The sequence below is a fragment of the Argopecten irradians genome, chromosome 2, assembly GCF_041381155.1.
Source record: "Argopecten irradians isolate NY chromosome 2, Ai_NY, whole genome shotgun sequence".
Classification (NCBI taxonomy): domain Eukaryota; kingdom Metazoa; phylum Mollusca; class Bivalvia; order Pectinida; family Pectinidae; genus Argopecten; species Argopecten irradians.
Window position 1 is genome coordinate 40,453,292 of NC_091135.1, and position 20,740 is coordinate 40,474,031.

At 35.6% G+C, this 20,740-nt stretch overlaps 1 protein-coding gene across 1 annotated transcript; it reads right to left on the reverse strand.

Annotated features, from left to right (window-relative positions):
* Nucleotides 1–4,410: 4,410 nt before the first annotated feature.
* LOC138315482 (uncharacterized) lies at nt 4,411–20,097 on the reverse strand. The gene is made up of 6 exons (XM_069256535.1): nt 19,988–20,097; nt 17,356–17,610; nt 14,971–15,111; nt 14,079–14,302; nt 7,405–11,881; nt 4,411–7,368 (listed from the first exon to the last, which is right to left on the reverse strand). The coding sequence occupies exons 1-5, from the start codon at nt 20,049–20,051 to the stop codon at nt 11,549–11,551; spliced, it is 1,017 nt and encodes a 338-aa protein (XP_069112636.1). The 5' UTR covers nt 20,052–20,097; the 3' UTR covers nt 4,411–7,368; nt 7,405–11,548.
* Between the last annotated feature and the right edge of the window lie 643 nt (nt 20,098–20,740).

Genomic DNA, 20,740 nt, shown 5'->3' on the forward strand with positions numbered 1-20,740 from the left:
GCTGTTTACAAAATGTCTCCACATGATCTCTTCCATTCGATATTTGAAGTATCGTTAAAATTTATGGAAAAAATAACCGGCTATGTCTCTACGTATGAACACATTCTAGACACAACTCTTATATTTAGATTTGAAAAAAAACCTTACGTAAAGTCCATATGTTAAGTTAACAAATCCATCTAACAACTGCGTTTTAATAATCTGTACCTAAGTCCAACTGACGCATGTTATTAAATATGATCACCATGACCATCCGAATTAATGAGTTCATTGGACCAGCCCTGCGGCAAGTCCACGCCACCTTGTTGCCTCCGGATGTATAGATCTGTATAACGATGCCAAACATTGAGTTCATTACCAATGTGTATTGCAGGTAAACTTCCTAATTCCCCATGGCGTTGCTATGTCGATGTATATCATCGGAAACTATTCTGACAATAAACTACAAATCAACACCAGCAAACTGTTACGCCCTGTGACGGAACTAAAACTTTGAAAACATGGTACAGCGAATGATGAGCGGTGTTACTATATTTACCATAATGGTTGCGTTATTCAATAAAAAAAATCCTCAAATGTATGAAGTCATCGACAAAGGAATCAAGTACGTGATGCTTATTTTCCGGTAAAACATTCCTTTCTACATTGTAAAATTCTAGTACGTTTTCGGTAGTCCCCCTACAAATAATTAAGTTGTGACACAGATACCGGGCTTTGATTATGGTTTTGTGACGTAGTTATTAAAACTATTTGAACCACCACGACAGTCTGGCAAACGGGAGACAGTCTAAGCTTTCTGCGTTTACGGAAAATGCCGATGGTTCCCGATTTGGCAATTTCTGCGTTTTCTAAAGTTATAAGAAATTATCATATAGCGCTTATTTTTCGTTCGCGAGAGTTGTGTTTTCCTTTGATTGGCGTTTTCACAGAGATTCTTAGGATAGACACAAATACACATAAATATATACATAATGTAGAATCAAATAGGTTTGAAAAATAATTTTTGGAAATATGTGTCGTTGCCAGGCAATAATCGATGATGGCAGTAGATCCTTTGTATACGCCTACATGAGAAATCATTCAAGCCCGAAGCCTTACATTTTTCTGATAACTCTATTAAAGCCAGTGGTTTAGAATATATATCTACATCTAACTCCAGGCCTTGTGTCAGATGAACGGCAGCTGTACACGGCCACACTTATCTCCGGAAACAGTGCCGAGGGCGGCAACGACGAAAACAGATGCTTTTTACAGAGCGCTGGAGGGAGGTGGCGAGGTAAATTGATCATCCTTTTCTAATTTTCCTCTGGCCTTTGTCGGAGGTTGACCTCTGGGCAAGCTACTACTCTGAGGGATCATATGTTGTGTTTAAGATGCGACAGAAATTTGACAAAAATAAAAATATTTCCAGATAAATGGGACGCTGATCAAAATGTTTTATGTACTTTTATAGATCTATAATGTACATTTGTATTAAGTAATTCATAGTAAAACAAGGACGCAATTAGCAATTGATTTAGAGTCGTCCAAATAGAATGTCGAACACATTTGTCACTACATGTGAAATGAATTATAAAATTAGACTGATTCGCCAAATTGCTTTAAGAATTTCATATTTAAAAAAAAAATGTTTGCATAAAATAAACTACACGGACGTTTCGAACTCTCGATTCGTGATGAGATGGCGCTCATCTAATATGACAGATGCAACCTTGAATGAAGGTCAAATGAAAAACCTTCACTTTCGCTGATACGGTGATCAGCAGGGTCCGTTATTCAATGTCATATGAAAATCTAAAGCCATCAAAGGTAAAAAAAAAATCACTTTTTTTATTTCTATGAAACATCTTATGTTTGAGACTTTATACAATGATCAGTGGCATGATTTGACAAAAGATTAGCAGTGGATGACCTTAACCTCCATTCAAATAGTTAATGTGCTTTTGAACGCAATTTCGTATTTCGGTATTTTGCGTTAGAAGACAATAATTTGCGTCACTGGTATCTATTGCGAGAAAAAAAACTAGTAAAAAAACTGCAGTATCCATTTTTGTGATATCCCTATGTCAACCAATCCAAGAACATGATAAAAACACCAACATTACTAATGCTTGCCTTAAACAAGATTTAACATAGATAATACCAAATGTTATATTTCCAGTGGTATTACAGTTCCGACAATGAGAAACTTACGAAAGACATTAAATTGGCTAAAAATATCAAGAAACTAAAAGCATAATGACCTTAGATTATCGGAAGCAATGCTGGAGAATGTCTTTTTTTTATATCAATGTCCTTGACAGAGTTTTCGGAATTTTCGGAACATGGTATGATGTAATTCAATAGAATAATTCGTGCCCCTGGTCGTCCAGGCAGTGACTTTTCGATAATCAGTTTAAAATATCTATCGAAAATATTCCCCAAAGCGAGCATATTAACTCCGACATCTCTGCCGTTTCTGTGTAGACTCCTGCTTCACACGCTTAACCTGAGGACAACGCCGATTATCCAATCAGCTAAAGGAACTTTGATACCAAGACCAACCCTTAAAGCATGGTCACTATTTCTGTACGACAAAATGTCTGAAAATGAACAAATGGAAAAAAACTTCACTTACTTGCATGCGATTTCTAAAACATTAGATGATTTAAATCGTAATTTAGTTGGTTTTACTGTAATATGCCAGAAAAGCCCAATGTAGTAAAATGTATGTGAAATGTTCGCCCTTACACATAGTGGTCGGATGTCTTGTATGTCGAACCCTGGCCCTTGCTAGTGTAGTAAAGAATTGTCTAGAACTATTCAAACCGCTCTTACGGTAGTGTGTTTACCTTATTAGATGCAAATTCTTGTCTAAAAATGTATTGCATTTGTTTAACGTGCCTTACTTTTGCTCGAATATTGGTACCGCGTACATGTTGTACCTGTTTAATCGTATTGACCAACGATTTGGAATTTCAACGGTATCAATCAAAATACTTAACAATGTCGTGGAATTTGTCAATATTTGTTATGTGTTTCATAAGGAATGTTGAACAATACATTTATGTCATATTTTGCTTCGTGGTTATGTAACAGAATTAGCCTCACTGAATTGTCCCTTTAAAGCACTACAAAAGAACTCTTTTATAATTAGAAGCAGTTCAGGTTCTGATATATTTGATGAATTAGACCATGAATGAAGGTCCCTTGATCCCCACCATGCTTTAAATCCAATATTCAGTCACTAGAACTCTTAGTTATTTACAAGAGGTCATTTAAAGATTTTAGATTATTTGACCCCTGTGACCTTGAATGAAGGTCCAGGTCATTAATTTGAACAAACTTGGTAGCCCTTCATCCCAACATGCCACAGACCCAATATCAAGTCTCTAGGCCTTTTAATTATTCACAGGAAGTCGTTTGTTTAAAAGATTTGGCCCCGCTGACCATGAATGAAGGTCAATGTCATTCACTTGAACAAACTTGGTAGACCTTCATCCCAGCATGCCACAGGCCCAATATCAGGTCGCTAGGCCTCTTAGCTATTCACAAGAATTTAATTAAAAGATTTTAGCCTATTTGATCCCCATGGCATTGAATGAAGGTCAATGTCGTGTATTTGAACATGCTGCAGGCCAAATATGAGTACCCTTTGGCCTTTTGGTTCTTGAGAAGAAGTCGTTTGAATAAAAAGTTTACGCACGGCGCACGGCGCACGGGCGATGCATGATGACAATAGGTCAGGATCCCTTCAGATCAGATGACCTAAAAACGTTAAGGATTAGATGAAAAGAAAGTAAATCAGGCTAAATGTCCTTTATTTTATATTGCAGATCTAAAAAGGTAGACGCAAAGATCACTCTCACGATCTTTAGTCATGTTATATGCATGTAAAGTATGAATTATACCGATTTTGTAATGATCATGTAGACTTCTAAAACGTCTTAAATGGCATATGAACACAATAATAGGTCAAAATAGACATGTATCTATAAACTGAAATCAATATTCGGATCCCCGTGGGCAAAACGGGACACTATGATTTCCCTGAAATGAAAATGGTGGTGATTGCGTGGCTAACATGTATGTCTTTTGTCGCAGTACAGTACAGTTGTTTAGCTTGTTTTATACAAACTGACTCCCACGATACATACAATGTTTCGGTTTTAACCCTGTTATAAATTAAGGAGGCTGGAGAAAACCAGTGTACCCGAGGAAAACCCCGACCTGGCAACTAAGTGGGATTTGGACTAGACACCTAGAGTTGGAGAGCTAGAATGGTAATGTGACAGATCACCTTAACCAGCTTTGTCAAAAGAGGGGTAATTGCGATACAAATGTTTTATTTACGTTTGGAATAGATGAAATTGACACAGTCCTGAAAGTAGGTTGATGTGGTAAAGGGAGACAGGCAAAGACAAAACCAGAAAGAGTTGGTGATGATTTATTCTTTGGAAACAATAAAATAACAGAACATTACACAAAAACAACACATAAAACCAACAGAAACGGTAACAATGGGAAAATATTTGATTTTCAGGGCAATTTCCATGACAGGCACAATTTTCATTGAAGACTTGCTTTGGTACCGCTGGCACATGCCATTCCATTGTTAAAAAAGAAAGACAGTAAGCAACCTATCAATTCTATATAATTCTGATAACTTGTATAAGAAAAGTGTTTCTGCTTGTATAAATATACCAGCTTATTTGTATTCACTTAACTGTTCATTAATAGAATCATTATTTCCTTGTTAAACCATTTTGTGACATACATTAAATATTTTCATGAGCCATAAACAAGGTATACTAGTAATACTACATTTGTTGTATACTAGTATTCCTTTCAATACCTCAAAGCTTGCCGTGAGTTTTGATGTTTCAGTTCTCTGAGTGTCCTCTGGCCCTGATAATAGACTTTTGACATTCTAACAAGTGGATGTCTTACCTACACTTTCATCTGGAGAAAATGGACACCTGGGGTATGTTTGATATAAATCTTATCATTTAATGTAATAGAAATGTTATCCTCAAATGATATTTAAAGGGACAATTCAGGCTAAAAGAACATTAAAATTTGTACATATATCGGAAAAAAACAGTTCTAATGGAAATTAGATCAGTTGGTTTTACTGTAATATGCCAGAAAAGCCCATGGTGGTGAAATGCGTGTGGAGTGTTCAAACTCGCTCGCTGTCCGCCATTACACATTGTGGTCGAACTTCTTGTATGCCGAACCCTGTCCCTTGCTCGTAGAGTAATGCTACTTTTGTCTAGAACTGCTCAAATCGCTCTGACAATAGTGTGTTTACCTTATTAGGTGAATTGGCTTTTCTAAAAAAAATCATTTTATCACCTCCTCAGTGGTTATGCAGTTCATTTGTTAAACGTGCGTGGTTGGCTCGGGTATAGATACAGCGAACATATTTTACCTGCTGAATCGTATTGATCAACGATTTATAATTACAACGGTATAGATTAAAAATGCTCCACCGCCGACAGAGCATAAATGATATTCTTCATTTGAACAAAAATGGTGTTTAATCGTGTATATATATGCCTAATTAAAACAAAAAATAATATAAAATATTTTATTTCGCCTTTGGTGCATGCGCCATCAGTAGTTCATTCCATATATGATATAGTGCTACGAAATTTTTTCGGGATGCAATTAATTATTTTTCATATTTTATTTAACTCGAATTAAAATTAGAAGCTCAAACTTTTTAACTGTGGTAATGGTATAAAGTAAGTAACTTTTGTAACTGAAGAAAAATACTTAATCGTCTGCTCCTGTTTATGATAGTGAAAAAATACCATTTGTCAGCGGTGGAGCATCTTTAAAATACTAAACAATGACGTGGAATTTGTCAATATTTTATGATACATGTTTCATAAGAAATGTAGAACAATACATTTATGCCATATTTTGCTTCTTGGTTATGTAAAAGAATTAGCCTGAGTGAATTGTACCTTTAAAATATAAATGCATTTAAATTCACTTAAAATGCATGATTATGCTTCTGTTCTTTGGAGCAACTATCAGAAGCAGCAAAGTCAAGTCAAAAGAATACAATGTTTAAACATCTGAAAAAATATTTCATCCAAATCATTTATGAACTACCGTATTCGAACCAATAAGCGCCCATATCCCTAATAGCGTCCCTCCCCATTTTGATTCCTCAATTTCAATTGCCCGGGCATAAATAAAGATTAAAACTATCAAAACAGTATAGGTTTGCACTTTGCTTTGCAATAATTTCGTCTTAGTAAGCATCTTTTCATTTTTTGTTTTGTTTTCAATTTTCTAAATGCCCTTGCTAAACGCTTATTGGGTCGAATACGGTATGTCCATTACTGATTGAGTGTTTAACAAATGGATTACTCTTAATCCTGATTGTGTGTTTCTATCATTCAAATTTTGATATGGGAACACAATCTGAATTAACAGTACAGTGGACTCTTGATTAACCAGACAGTTGCTTCTCAAGTCAAGATTGTGAAATTTCCAGACTAACGAATTCTATCATCTACCAAAGTCAATAATCAATTTCCATCCACATTTTGAGGTTTTCTGACGATCGGTGTCAGGATTATCGCGGGTCCACTGTAGATGCTAATTCTTACATCATCACTCGACACCAAAATCGTGTCATTCTCTATCTATGTATAAACCAATGGCTAATAGCCAATTCTGTGTTTGTATATTACAGAGTTATCTGCCCTTGTAGGATATGAGAGTGCAGCGTCATATTTTCCAGTGAAATCCATGCAATTTCCCCTCATAAACTAATTATGCCCCAATCAATACCTACAGACAAGAGTGTTATATGCACATACAGAATACCAGGTGACAAATCTTATCAACAAAAAGATGGCAATTAAGGTAAAAAAATAAATGCCAAATCAAACAGATTAGACAATTTAAAAATATGCCCAAATATAATACACTTGGTTTCTATATAAATTTATGTATAGATTCAATCATCTATTTTTTTTCTCAAGAATACGGTTTTCTAAATACATGAAGCGTTATAATTATAGGTACACACTATGAATAGACTTTTAGATTACTTTAAGATATAATGTCTACAGAAACAAATAATACATTTTACATCCATCATTAAGCCTAGGCCTTAAAATAATAGAGGACATTTACAGAATTCATTTCATATATAACAAATACACTTCATACTCTAAGTTTTATTGATACAAAACCTAAAGTTTTATTGATACAAAATCATTTCTTTCAAAACTGATAAAATAAGTGCAGTTTGTACATGTACTGAATAAACAAGTCAACACACTACTTATAGTACAGATTATATATACCTTATACCTGAAAATAACAGAAAACAGAAATATTTTTGTCAAAAAAACATCGGACCTGAGATGAAATAATATTATTGGAGATTCAACAAACCTGAGATGAAATAATATTATTGGAGATTCAACAAACCTAGATGTACCAATAATGCGATACCCAAGTTCTATTTTACGTGTAGATTCTTATTATACAGTAAATCAATGTTTAGAAATAGACGAATGTCTAAAAACACATTACTTTTTGAAAACGTTATGAATCAACCACTCTACAATTCAATGTATTAAAAGCATTACTGTAAAAGAAGACAGTCATTCATGGTGTGGTACAGTTACTATATTAAATTACCTGGTAAAAGCTTATTTTTTTCAGGTTTATATTAAGATCACAAAACAGATTATTTATACATTATGCATAATGAAATACGATGCCTCTATGCAAACAATGCAGAATAAAAAAATGAAAACAGTCATTAAAGTGTAAATACAAATGAAACAATACACTATATGTAATAATAAGCATTCTTAATTGATCAACGTCATCAGTTTTAACCCTATTTTTCAAATCATCAAACAGTTATTATATTTGAAAGAATGTGGGTATATTTTTATATACATGTTGGAATAAAGAGAATCATACCAATTTTTAGTAGACATTTGTGAAAATTCTCACAATAAGATTACTTAATACATGGTTCATTTTTGAGATATAAAAAGTTCCTCACATAAAGCCTCCAAACAAAATGATCTGCTACAGCTAATTCAAAGCATCCGATGTCAAAGCAACAACTTACAAGGTATGTTAAAACAAAGCATAGATAAAAATTATATAAAAAGGTGACAATTGGTCAGTGCATAAAAATATCAAAGTTTAAAACACGGACATGTGACATCTGTTTTTAAATTTAGTGTGCAAACATGTGTCCTTGTTATTGAACTGTGAAGCTGGACAATCAGTTTTCAGTTGGTTGAATTACCCTATATAAAAACAATAAGTACTAATAGTATACAACAAATACAAAATTGTATATATACAACACAAAATGTATGTCTATATTTACATTGTAACAAGAAGCAACAATCTTTTCAGCGTATGTAATATAAACTGTATCTTAAAAAGGTTATTGTATGTATATCCTGGTAAGTGTTAAAGATTGAGTTATGCCACAGTAAATGATCTAATAATCAATCATAAAAATCTACAAACCTATCAGAATACTAATTATCACAAACATGTATGTATATGTAAATTGTGCAGTATTTTGTATTTACACTGTGGAATTACATTGGGGCCTTATATGGGAACATAAATTAAAAGCTTAGATGACTGACCCATATTCCTGAACCAATCCTTCATGCAACCTGCTCCATAGCTAAATTAAACAACCCAATATCTACAATCGTTCCAAGTGACTTTCATATAATTGTGTAATACTGTACATATGTTAATTTCTTCTAGATATTTACACATCTTCAACAGCATTTTTGCAACAAATCACTTTACACAGTTTGTGTCTCTATTACTAAGAAAATCACAGAAGCTATTATGGTATGTATATAAATGTTATTAATAAAATAAAACTTTTAGTCTTTTTCTAAAAACTTTTCTGTAAAGGCCACCCATAGACCAGAGGGAAATGCTTTTTATAACCAGGTGGTCTTTATACGCAGGTTAAATTATATTGAAATTGATCGTTTTAGGACCCTAGCAAAACTTTATTGTAGACAAGAAAGTCTACAATGATCAGCATATCACAAAACTTTCTAGTACTGTAATCGTATAACAATGATACAACCAATAAATATTAATGGAAAACGGACATGAATTCACTTCACTCTTTAACATATGGCAAATTAGTCAGACGGTTTAAGAGCTATATAAGCTATCTAGTAGAATTTGGAAACGACTTGTATAAAATGAACACATCAGAACTCTTAAATTATGAATCAACTTGAATGTAAACTGTGAAGTATCCACTTCATAACATTACATTGTAACCTCCACCATCTGAAAACTAACACGATGAACAAAGGGAGACTATTCTATTTTGATTTTACTGCTACACAGAAGGAGGTAGACATGTACAATGTACTACATCATTATTGGATATGTCCTGGTTCCATCAATGTCCAGTACCTTCAGCAAATTCCTTGACTTGAAATTTGCCATGAAAGAGCAATACTGATTAAGGAAGAAGTGTAACCTATAAAGGAGCTTGTGTAATGCTTTCCTATGGATAAGGGGTTGCAGTGGACAAGTGATTAGAAAGTCTCTAAATATTACCACAAGCCTTCCACCTCTGGGTCCATCCTCGATATTCCAAGGGTTCCGATCACTTACGATCTCTACACCCCTGGACTATCTCATAGTAAAACTGGAGGCAACTGGAAAGAACAGGTAATTTAGTCCTTTGGTGTACATCAAAAGAACCGTATAACGGTACACTGTGGTTGACTGTGTGACTGATGTTAGGCGTCGCTCTCTCTGCAGTCTTCAAAGGAAATCTTTGCTGGCCTGTGATTGGTCAAATGTTTTCAGCTGAGCTGCCTTCAATTTCACTATGAGATAGTCCAGGGGTGTAGAGATCGTAAGTGATCGGAACCCCTGGAGTATCGAGGATGCTCTGGGTCCCACCACCTCTGGTCGAGTGTTCGATTCCCATGTAGGGCAGTTGCCAGGTACTGACCTCAGGTTGAGGGGTTTTCACAGAGTACTCTTGACTTTCCGCCACCTTCTAAACACATCCTTAAATGACCCTGGCTGTTTAACCAATCAAACCAAATCCTAATTCTAACTTTAGGAATTTCCTCGTGTAAAGCATATTGATGGAATTCTTGTGGTCTATTAGACAGCATTAATCACAAGCAAATCAGGAAACTTGTGAAACTACCCCATCCCTGAAAAGTATATCTTGGAATGGTTGTTAGGAAAGAGAAATATCGATATAAAATTTCACTCTCATTCTGGCAATGGTGTTTTGTCATTTTTCCTAAGGTTAAGAACAATACCACTACTCTCTAGCAGTTACAGAGTAGTTACATATGAAAAGATCTCAGTGGAAACAAGAAGTACAGATATCTGTTGAATTTCTGGTTTTGAAATAGATATCCATTGAATCTCATATTATCACCATTGAAAGACCAGCAAAGTCAGGAAAACATTACTATTTACAATAAAATGTGATAATCCATGTAAATTACTTCAAATAGGACATTCTATGACAAATTACACAATTTTACAACAATAAAAAAAAGGTTTAAATATATTGCTAATTGCCATCCTTTTTAAATGCTATACAAATAATAAAAGATGCCATTCTCCTTTCCAGGTTTCAACAATATCAACAGAATCTATCAAATGACCCATCCCAACAGAGCCACAGATATGCATGTAGTACCATGTGACTGAATTATAAGTCTTAAATCTACTGTGGAATACAGAAGAATTAAAAATCATTGTAGATGGTAAATTCAGACCTCCTTTAGGAATGGATTTGATGGAAGTGTCCTGTTTTTAAACAGCAAAACTTTCTTACAATAAGTCTTTGAAATCCGACCAGACCACAAGATTTTTTCTAGTCTAAAATGGTACCACTGAACAACTAATGATGACATCCTAAAAGTTCACATTATCTGAAGTTGCTTATGGAAAAACATCAAGTCTAATTGTATCATGAACTTGGATCAAGAAAATTTTAACCACTTACTAAGCTTTATATATATACACGTATATATATATAAAACGTTTTAAATATGTATATGATAAGTTGGGAAATAGAGTATGTTAAGTATAGAAAGAAGACTACAGACTATGTGGACATGAACATGATGGTTAAGGCAGGTCCTGGTCAGGCTTTTAGAGCTATGGACCATATCAAATATTGTTAAATAAGGTAAACAGGTCACCGATTTCATATCTACGGTATGAGTAATTCAAATACTTGCTTGGAAATTTGTGGTGGGTCACAATGGTGCAGCTTTTTTTTTTTTTAAATTGTGTCATGTTAATTCTAATTTGAAAAAAAAAATGCATTTCTAAACTTTTTTCTTTTTTTTTATTTAAAGACCGTTTCAAAAGAAGACTCTATTAAAAATGGCAATTATTTTTAACCTTGCTCACACAATGTTCTACCTCAAACTTAATCCAGTACCATTTTACATTGTTTCTCAGGACTCATGCTGCCATTCTCTTCATCCATCCCCAGTACCATGATATTGGTAATCTTTTCACAGCACTGTATTCCTTATTTCGGTTCCGGTGGAGCTCCGTATGGATATGGGTTCTGTGTGGCATCATTGTAGCTTGGTGGCATCCCCTGATAAGGCTGTTGTGGGGGAGGATAGGCTTGTGGTCCTGTAGGGTAGGGCTGAGGAGCTGGTGGATAGCCCTGGGGTGGGGCCTGAGGATACCCTTGTGGTGGGGGCTGAGGATATCCTTGTGGTGGGAGCTGGGGGTAGCCCTGTGGTGGAGGCTGTTGATAGGGAGCTGGGGGATAGGCCTGAGGGGCAGGGACAGGTTGGGCAGGATAGGAAGCTGGAGGGGGTATCACAGTAGCTTGTTCAGATGGGGAGTTGTACTGAAAAAGAACATTTTAAGAAATATTAACTGTTGAAACTGTTAAATGCAGCATAAAAAGAATTGTAATGTAGCAAATCAAACATGCTTGGTCTATTATTACATGATGTACTGTCTGGTATAGTATTAATTCTACCAGATTTTTTCTAAACATTTTCTACAGGTTGGCAAATATGGTTCATGTACATGTAATGTATTGACCAGGCAGCACAAGTACACAAATGTGTTAAAGTGCACCAAGGCAAATCTTTTCTCATACACTCTTACACCTTGTCTGGTCATTGGTCTGATGAAGGTGATAGTGTACACATCGTACTAGTCATTTGTCTGATGAAGGTGACAGTGTACACATCGTACTAGTCATTGAAACGTCACATATAAAATTACCTCACATTGTGTAACACTATCATTATATAATTCTACCAGTAATTTGGTATTTAACATTTCTCTACTTTCTGTAATATTTTAAAACAGCAAATGTTTTGCCTGAGTTACACTTCTTAAAATAGCAAATAACTATGTAATGTATATCATGAAATGTTTGTGTTCCTTCAAATTCTTTCATGATTTGGATCTAAATATTAATTTACCATGGATACTAATTTTCTTGTATGTCCATACAATAACATGTCACAATATTTGTATTGTTACATTTATACTTTTAGTGACAGACAAGAAAACAAGCAAATTCGCGAATTTCCATCCCCCACTTTCAGGACATATTGTAGGTAAACATTATTGATTTTTTTTATTTAAGCAAAGGGCCATAACTCCGCTAAATAAGGTCCGTTGAAAGTCGCGATCAAACTTGGCCAAGTCCTTAAGGCATTTAACCTTGTTACTAAGTTTGAAGAAAATCGGTTTACATTTGTTACACTTATTGCACCGAAATGGCATCCTCGATACTCCAGGGGTTCCGATTACTTATGATCTCTACACCCCTGGACTATCTCATAGTGAAATTGAAGGCAGCTCAGCAGAAAACATTTGACCAATCACAGGCTAGCAAAGATTTCCTTTGAAGACTACAGAGAGAGCGACGCCTAACATCAAAGCCACACAGTAAACCACAGTGTATCGTTATACGGCTCTTTTGATGTACATCAAAAGACTAAATTACCTGTTCTATTCTGTTGCCTCCAGTTTTACTATGAGATATTTCAAGGATTTAGAGATCGTTAGTGATCGGAACCCCTCGAGTATCGAGGATGCCGAAATGGCAGAAAATGACGTTTTTAGTAATTTAAAGGGCCATTACTCCCCTAAATAAAGTCCATCGACAGTTGCGATTGAACTTGGCCGAGCCCTTAGGGCATTTAACCTTGTCACCAAGTTTGAGAAAAATCAGTTTACATTTGTTACAGTTATTGCACGAAAACGAAGTGTTACAGATGGACAGACAGACAGACAGACAGAAAGACGGACAAACCCAAATAAATATCCCTCGTTTCGGAGAAAGCGGGGGATAGAAAATTCATATTATTCAGTATTTGTACACTTGTATGTCGAGGTAAAACAAGACACCCAGAGGCACTGTATCACTCACCTGGTTTTTGTTGTTGTTGTTTTCACTAATCATCACAAAAACTCTATCAATATCATATGACTATGAGTGTTATTCAACACTAAGTTTTAGAGAAGTTGTTTATATGTAAGTCGACATATTGACTCCTTTTTGACCCCGCCCCTCAAACCCCCGGAGGGTCAGCCCGTCATTTCACAATTTTTAATCCCCATCCTATAAGGATGCTACCGTTGAATTATGAGTGCTATCCCACGCTGAATGTCGTTTATATGAAAATAGTCAAATTGGCCTCACCCCTCAGGCCCCCAGGGAGTCAGCCCCAACATTTGTACAATTTTGAATCCCCACCTTATAAGAATGTTACCATTGCATTATGAGTGCTATCCCATGCTTAGTTTCAGAGAAGTCGTTATAAATATGAAAATAGCCAAATTGACCCCTTTTGGCACCGCCCCAGAGGCCCCTGGGGGGTCAGCACAACCATTTAAAACATTTTCAGTCAGTACCCCATACGGATGCTATCAGTCAAATTTTGTTAAATTCCGACCAGCAGTTATGGAAAAGAACAGGATTGTTGATGGATGCCGGATGCCGGGGTATCACATAAGCTCGCTCACCTTGGTCCTTCAGACCAGATGAGCTAAAAATCTTTGTGTATTTAATTAGTTCTCACCTTAATAACTGTACCAGAAGAGGCTTTGCGACGTCGCCAGCAAAAAAATATTATTGCAACAACAGCAATCACAACAATAACAGCTACTATGATTCCTGCTATGGGCCCGCCATTCATTGTGCACTCATCCGTAGAATCCCCGCACTGGTTATATCCGTCACACTCCAGTGACTTTGCTATGCACTGGCCTCTTTTACAGGCTGTTTCCGACGACAAGCAAGTCCCTATCAACAAATCATACAACATCTGATCTGCTACATGTTTTTTTTTTAAACACTTGTAAGTCTTTCTCACAAACTGTCTCTGATGATAAAGCATATAATAAATCCAATACAAAGATGGTTATAAGTTTATACAGTGAAGAAAAGACTTTCTCTACTTCTTTACTACTTTACTTCCATGTTATTGGTTGAACATTCTTTCTGTTTCCCAAGAATCATAGGTGCAATAGGTTCTACTAAATATCATTAATCTAAAATACTTGATAATTTCTGTTTATGTTTTGTATCCTAAAACAACTATGGTTTTATAAATACTTGTACCTTTTTTGGTCCTCAAATTGATCACCCAGATGTGATGAGTTAATAAATAGTAACATTAACATCTGTTGAATTCTTAGTATAAAACTTCCACCCATGTGTCGCGAGTTTTAAAACCTTGCCATGTCAGTGTTTTTTTCTCTGGGTACTTTGGCTTTCCTTCACCTCTGAACCCTGGCAGGTCCTTAAAAGACCTTAGATGTAATAGGACATTAAATATGATAAACTTAAAACCCACGTAGATGGAAAAATATATAACCTAGAATTCTCTTCAACTTCATGTTGTATTCCATGTTTCATCTTTCAATCCTTTCTATTTAGTAATTATTTATTACACTAACTCCAAAATTTACCTGTATGGAAGGAGGTGAAGATCAGACTGAACCCATCATCAGTAAAGAAGGAGTCACTCTCGAACACGAATGTCATGTACCTTTGGGTTGAGTAGAAGGCTCCTCTAGGTCGCCGCTCACCACATAATTTGTAGGTTAGGCCTAGAAACACACCGCCATAACAATACAAGAGGCCCAGAGGGTCTGTATCGCTCACCTGGTTTGTAATGCCTAGTAATGTTCTGAATACAGGTTCATTGTTTCTTTTCTGAAGGAATTTGAATATTTACCTCTAATTCCCCTATTGGGCCCCACTCTTTCTGTTCCAGGGGGTCAAAGCCAAAATTTATACAAATTCTGTCTGTTAACCCCAAGGATGTTTCTGGGCCAAATTTGGTTGAAATCCAAGCAGAACTATATGACTAGTAGCGATTTATATTTCCCATATTGGGCCTTGCCCCTCCAGCTCCCGGATGTCAGAGCCTAAACTTATACAAACTCTATTCCCCTTCCCCCATGGATGTTTGTGGTCAAATTCGGTTTCAATCCATGCAGAACTCTAAGACAAGTAGCGATTTATCAGATTTACCTCTATTTCCCATATTGGGCCCCGCCCCTCCTGCCCAAGGGGGTCAGAGCCAAGATTTATACAAGTTCTGTTCCCCTTCCCCCAAGGATGTTTCTGCCAAATTTGGTTACAATACATGCAGAACTCTAGGACAAGTAGCGATTTATAGGATTTACCTCTATTTCCCCTATTGGGCCACGCCCCTCCTGCCCCCGGGGGGTCAGAGCCAAAATTTATACAAGTTCTGTTCCCCTTCTCCCAAGGATGTTTCTGGCCAATTTGGTTAAAATTCATGCAGAACTCTAGGACAAGTAGCGATTTATAGGATTTACCTGTATTTCCCCTATTGGGCCCCACCCCTCCTGCCCCTGGGGGGTCAGAGCCAAACTTTATACAAGTTCTGTTCCCCTAAGGATGTTTGTGGCCAAATTTGGTTACAATCCATGCAGAATTCTATGACTAGTAGCGATTTAAAGGAAATGTTGGACGGACGGACGGACGGACGGATGGATGACGGACGGCGGACGCCGTGCCATGACATAAGCTCACCGTCCCTTCGGGCCAGGTGAGCTAAAAATGGTACATCTATACTGGTTCATGTCACCAAGTGTTGTACAATACAATTCAATGTGTCAATTTTGAGATACAAAAACAATGTGGGTGAAATACGATTTACTGTCATGTCAGTAAGTCCCACCTTCCGAAGATTATGATAGCATCTTGATGTGATTTTTGCGATGTCACGATTACTGGAAGGTGGGACAAATCTGTATAATGTACTTTATGCACATCATTTTGCTATCTCAAAACTTTGGTATCAACACAGGGCATCCAATAAAGTGTATTGTAGACACCTATATATAAAATTTGTCTGAAAGTATACGTCTACAATCTAACAGGTACAGTATTAGTAAATTTGTGTTGAACCTTCAGATTATTACAAATACTGTAATGATTTTTTAAACTGCTGAAATTCATGCCTTATGTGGATGCCTCATTTCAATATAATTAATCTATCTGCTTAGTGAATTAAAAAGAAATACTTTTTCAGTCACATTTTTATAAATATTATATTCTGATGATGGTTAGCCTAACCATCCGAAACATGTAAACCAAATAAATCATTTTTTGAACGGAATACTTGGTGTTGATGCTCCATCCTATTTCCATTTGTTATAAATATTAGACATACAGAAAATGCAATTAGCAAAATCATATTTTAGTACAAAAGGTCTGGCACAAAAAGTGCTGAAATATCATGATGGTACCACTAAAATATGCTCATTAAAACAAGAGGCCCAGAGGGTCTGTATCGCTCACTTGGTTTGTAAAAACAAGTAATGTTCTGAATAAAGATTCATTGTTCCTTTTCTGAAGAAATTTAAATATATACCACTAATTAGTCTTTAAGTACCACTCATTCTGCTCCAGAACTCTATGACAAATAGCGATTTTAAGGAAATGTTGACAGAAGGACGGACGACGGACACCACGCCATGACATAAGCTCACCGGCCCTTCAGGCCAGGTGACTAAAAACATACATGTACATACAAATGAGATCCAAAAGTATGTGAAAACGCATTTTCTTATCAAGAGTAAATTGCACATGTATGTTATTTACAGAGGATAAAAATAAACAGACTTAAGATGACTAACGTTTTGGCTTAGGTGAGAAAAAAGCACACTTTCTTCTCTAGAGTTAACTCTTGAAGGGAGAATCAAACCATTAAAGTACTCATCAGATTCCTGCTAGGCTGCTAGTAAAGTACAAGGTACTATTTCAAAATGTTCTGAGAATTTTGGAGTACATGGGTATTTTATAATCAGGAAACTTACCACCAACCATGCTAGCTGCTGAGTCCCTGCCATCAAAGATTTGGAGTCTGTCACCATCACAGCGACCAAACACCCCACTTTTGATGTCAACATCACGGAATGTGATCATTACAAATTTGTTTTCTGGAGCCTCTATGGTCATGTAGCACGCCATATTGTTTCTGTATTTACTCCATCGGGTGAGCTTCAGTTTGGCCGATTCTACCCCTAACTTTGTCATATTTAATGTGTCGCCACAACGCTGGTCCATATAGTCTGCAAACACAAACAAAAAGCATAAGTCATAGTGGTCATAGGGCCAAGGGGAAGCCAGGGTTTTCAGATGAATTTTCATTAATATGTGAAGTATTGGAAGCTATAATGAATATCAATTATCAAAATCAAAAATGGTTACCTGTCAGCCATATTGCTTTCAAACAGGTCCCAAAATGATGAACAAAACAGAAATTAGGGAAACATATATGTAAAGATGTACCATATTTGCCATAAAAAGAGCCCATGGCACTTCAAAATATAATAAAGGGGAGCTTATCAGGCAACTAAAATGTAAGTTGTGGACGAAAAACTTCTAAAAAAGTCAACCATCTTTTCAATCTTTCAGTACTTATCGAGTAATGGCACATAAACCTGTCCTAGTAAACATGCATTTCTTTCCTTTGATACTCATTATTATGTTGTGAATCACATGTAAAGTATCCCAAGTTGATATAATATGGGATATAATCCCATAGTTGTAAAACATCCATGGGATGGGAGAGGGACGTTTATACAACTTCAACTTCTCCAGAATAGGTGTGGGAGAGAGGTGCTAATTACAGTGAATACAGTATATAAAATTAAAGAAAGATTTCTTCAATAATGTCCTTCCTGAAAATATTGTTTTTTATAATTCTAGAATTAAATGCAAGATGATTACTTCCTCTGCTTTTAAGTACATTGTATATATCTAGAAGCAAGATCGACAGACCTACCCAAAGATGATTTGAACATCATTCTATTTTTTTTTTTTTGTCAGCATGCCTTTACTACTGATTTAACCTGATTCAATACTTCCTTATTTTGTTTGATCTGATGGGGAGTTGTTCCGTTGATGAATTATATATTCAATCTATGTTGTTCAAAGTATGTATCTACAGTAACTAAAGTATTCAATCAATTTGAAGCAAATACGGGTAAGGGTGCACTTAATACTGTAGAACCAAATTTGAACTGTCGGTGATTCAAATTACCTGTAAGTGAAATTGAGGCCTAAAAAAGGTGAAGAATGCTCATTGGGTTGAATATGGTAATACTGTGTTAACATTAAAAGTTAACCTTTCTTACATTTACTATACCAGCTTAGTTTAGCTGTGTAACAAGTTTTCATATGCTTCTACTGGTAAATCCTTAACGATAAGTTGATAACTGTGTGACATTTAGTCTAACATAGAGTGGTATGTCACTATATAAATAATAAATGATTTTACGTTGTCACCACATTGAGATAAACCTGTGCATGTATGTTTATGCTCAGCGAAACCATGAAAGTCATTGTACTTAAAATGCTGAATTTTCATTTCATTTTTATTTGAAATATGACATCATATATAAGCCTTCTTGAATATATCAAAGCAGGACACTATGTGACATGACAAGAAGTAACAAGACATGACAAACATGGGTAGTACCATACCGGTACTTTATGTCCCAATATTGCAGAGACGTGAAAAAATTAATTAAAAATTCCTTAACTACAATCTACAATTAAGTACCATCCAATTTATTGCTTGGTGATCAGAGCATATGGCATAGGGACTAGGGAGAACAAACAATGTCTATATATAGTACATTGTGTGCTTTTCAACTTGTTTATTGTTAACCAGTAGGGTTTTGCAAAAATATTTGGAAAGAAACTTTATTTCTTTATTTGGGGAAATAAATAGTAAATGAAAATCTTAAATATATTTTTGGGAGATGAGCAAAGATTTTGGGGCACAACAATTTCAGCAGTAAGTTATGTGACCTAAACCCCCTACCTTGATCTATTTTTGTTACTCATATTGCATGAAAAGAAGAATTCTATAATGAAATTTTCAGTATTATACAGCAGGCTATTAATAGATTCCATGCAGTGTTCTCCCTTTTTTCTTGCTGGTCCTAAGGACCGACTGACCCTAAAAGTTACTGGTCCTAACTGAAAGTTACAGCTCTGTACAAAGTTACAATTCATCTTTGTGGTTGATACATTTAATTAATAGCAAAGTAATTGTTTTAGCAAGGATTTCTCACTTATAACAGGTTGGGGACACTCCCGAAATACAGGACTATTACTCAAATGCAGGACTATCCTGCATATACGGGAGTGTCCCCAACCTTAATTGGTTTTAGTAACAAAATATATCCAGTAATTATCCACATTCACATCCGGATTACGCACTCTCAACAACGTTTACATACAGATTGATCTTCAACCTTTTCTACAATTCTACTGCTATTTTTATATGTTAATATTACAAAATGGGTTTGCCAAACTCCCAAGGGACTGACAATGGTTATCCTAAGCAATCCAGCCGGTGGGTAGTATTGTTGCAAAATCCTTTACTTCATTAAATTTACTGAAGTCGACAGATTATGTTCTATAGTTACAACTTACATGTACGTATCGCCGACGCAAATTGTATACAGGCCAACAAAACGAAAACCTGACTGGATGCCATCTTCTTTCCAAATGTCAGATATGAGAATCAACTTCCGGTCAATATTGTGACGTCACGTGATACCTGAAACGAAAGTAGAATCATAGTCTTGCACAAGTCCTTACTTGATACCACAAGTCAGATTCAGAGACGCAATTTTTTTATCAAGAGTTTAGGAGTTGAGCCAAATCGATTAGGAGTCACGATACGATCTACATATTTTGAGTTGTCCTATAATCTGCAATATGCTTCTCATTTATACATACATACGTTCAAATAAAAACATTCGAAAAATGATAATCTGACGATTGTCATGGAACATAGAATATTACAAGACCTCTGTCTTATTATAACGAAATGTGGGTGCCTGTGAGTAGATACAGAGACAAATATTTTGTCTATAAAGTTACAGAGAAAGATTTCGTTAACCAAAAGGTCAATTTCTAAACAGATGCAGTTAAAATTCGTTAAAATCGCACCTCTAGGTTCTATCAGAGACATCTAAATCTCTGGTTCTATATACAATTTATTAATTTTAATACTAAAGTTAAGTGATACATGGACTCTAGGATCGGTTTTTAATATAAGTGTAACACGTAACCATAGGCGTTTGGCTCTATAGACATTTTTCTCTCTATACTATATGTAACACAGTATAGAAAGAAAATGTCTTTAAAAATGCTCAAATACTTACATATGCACATGCATCA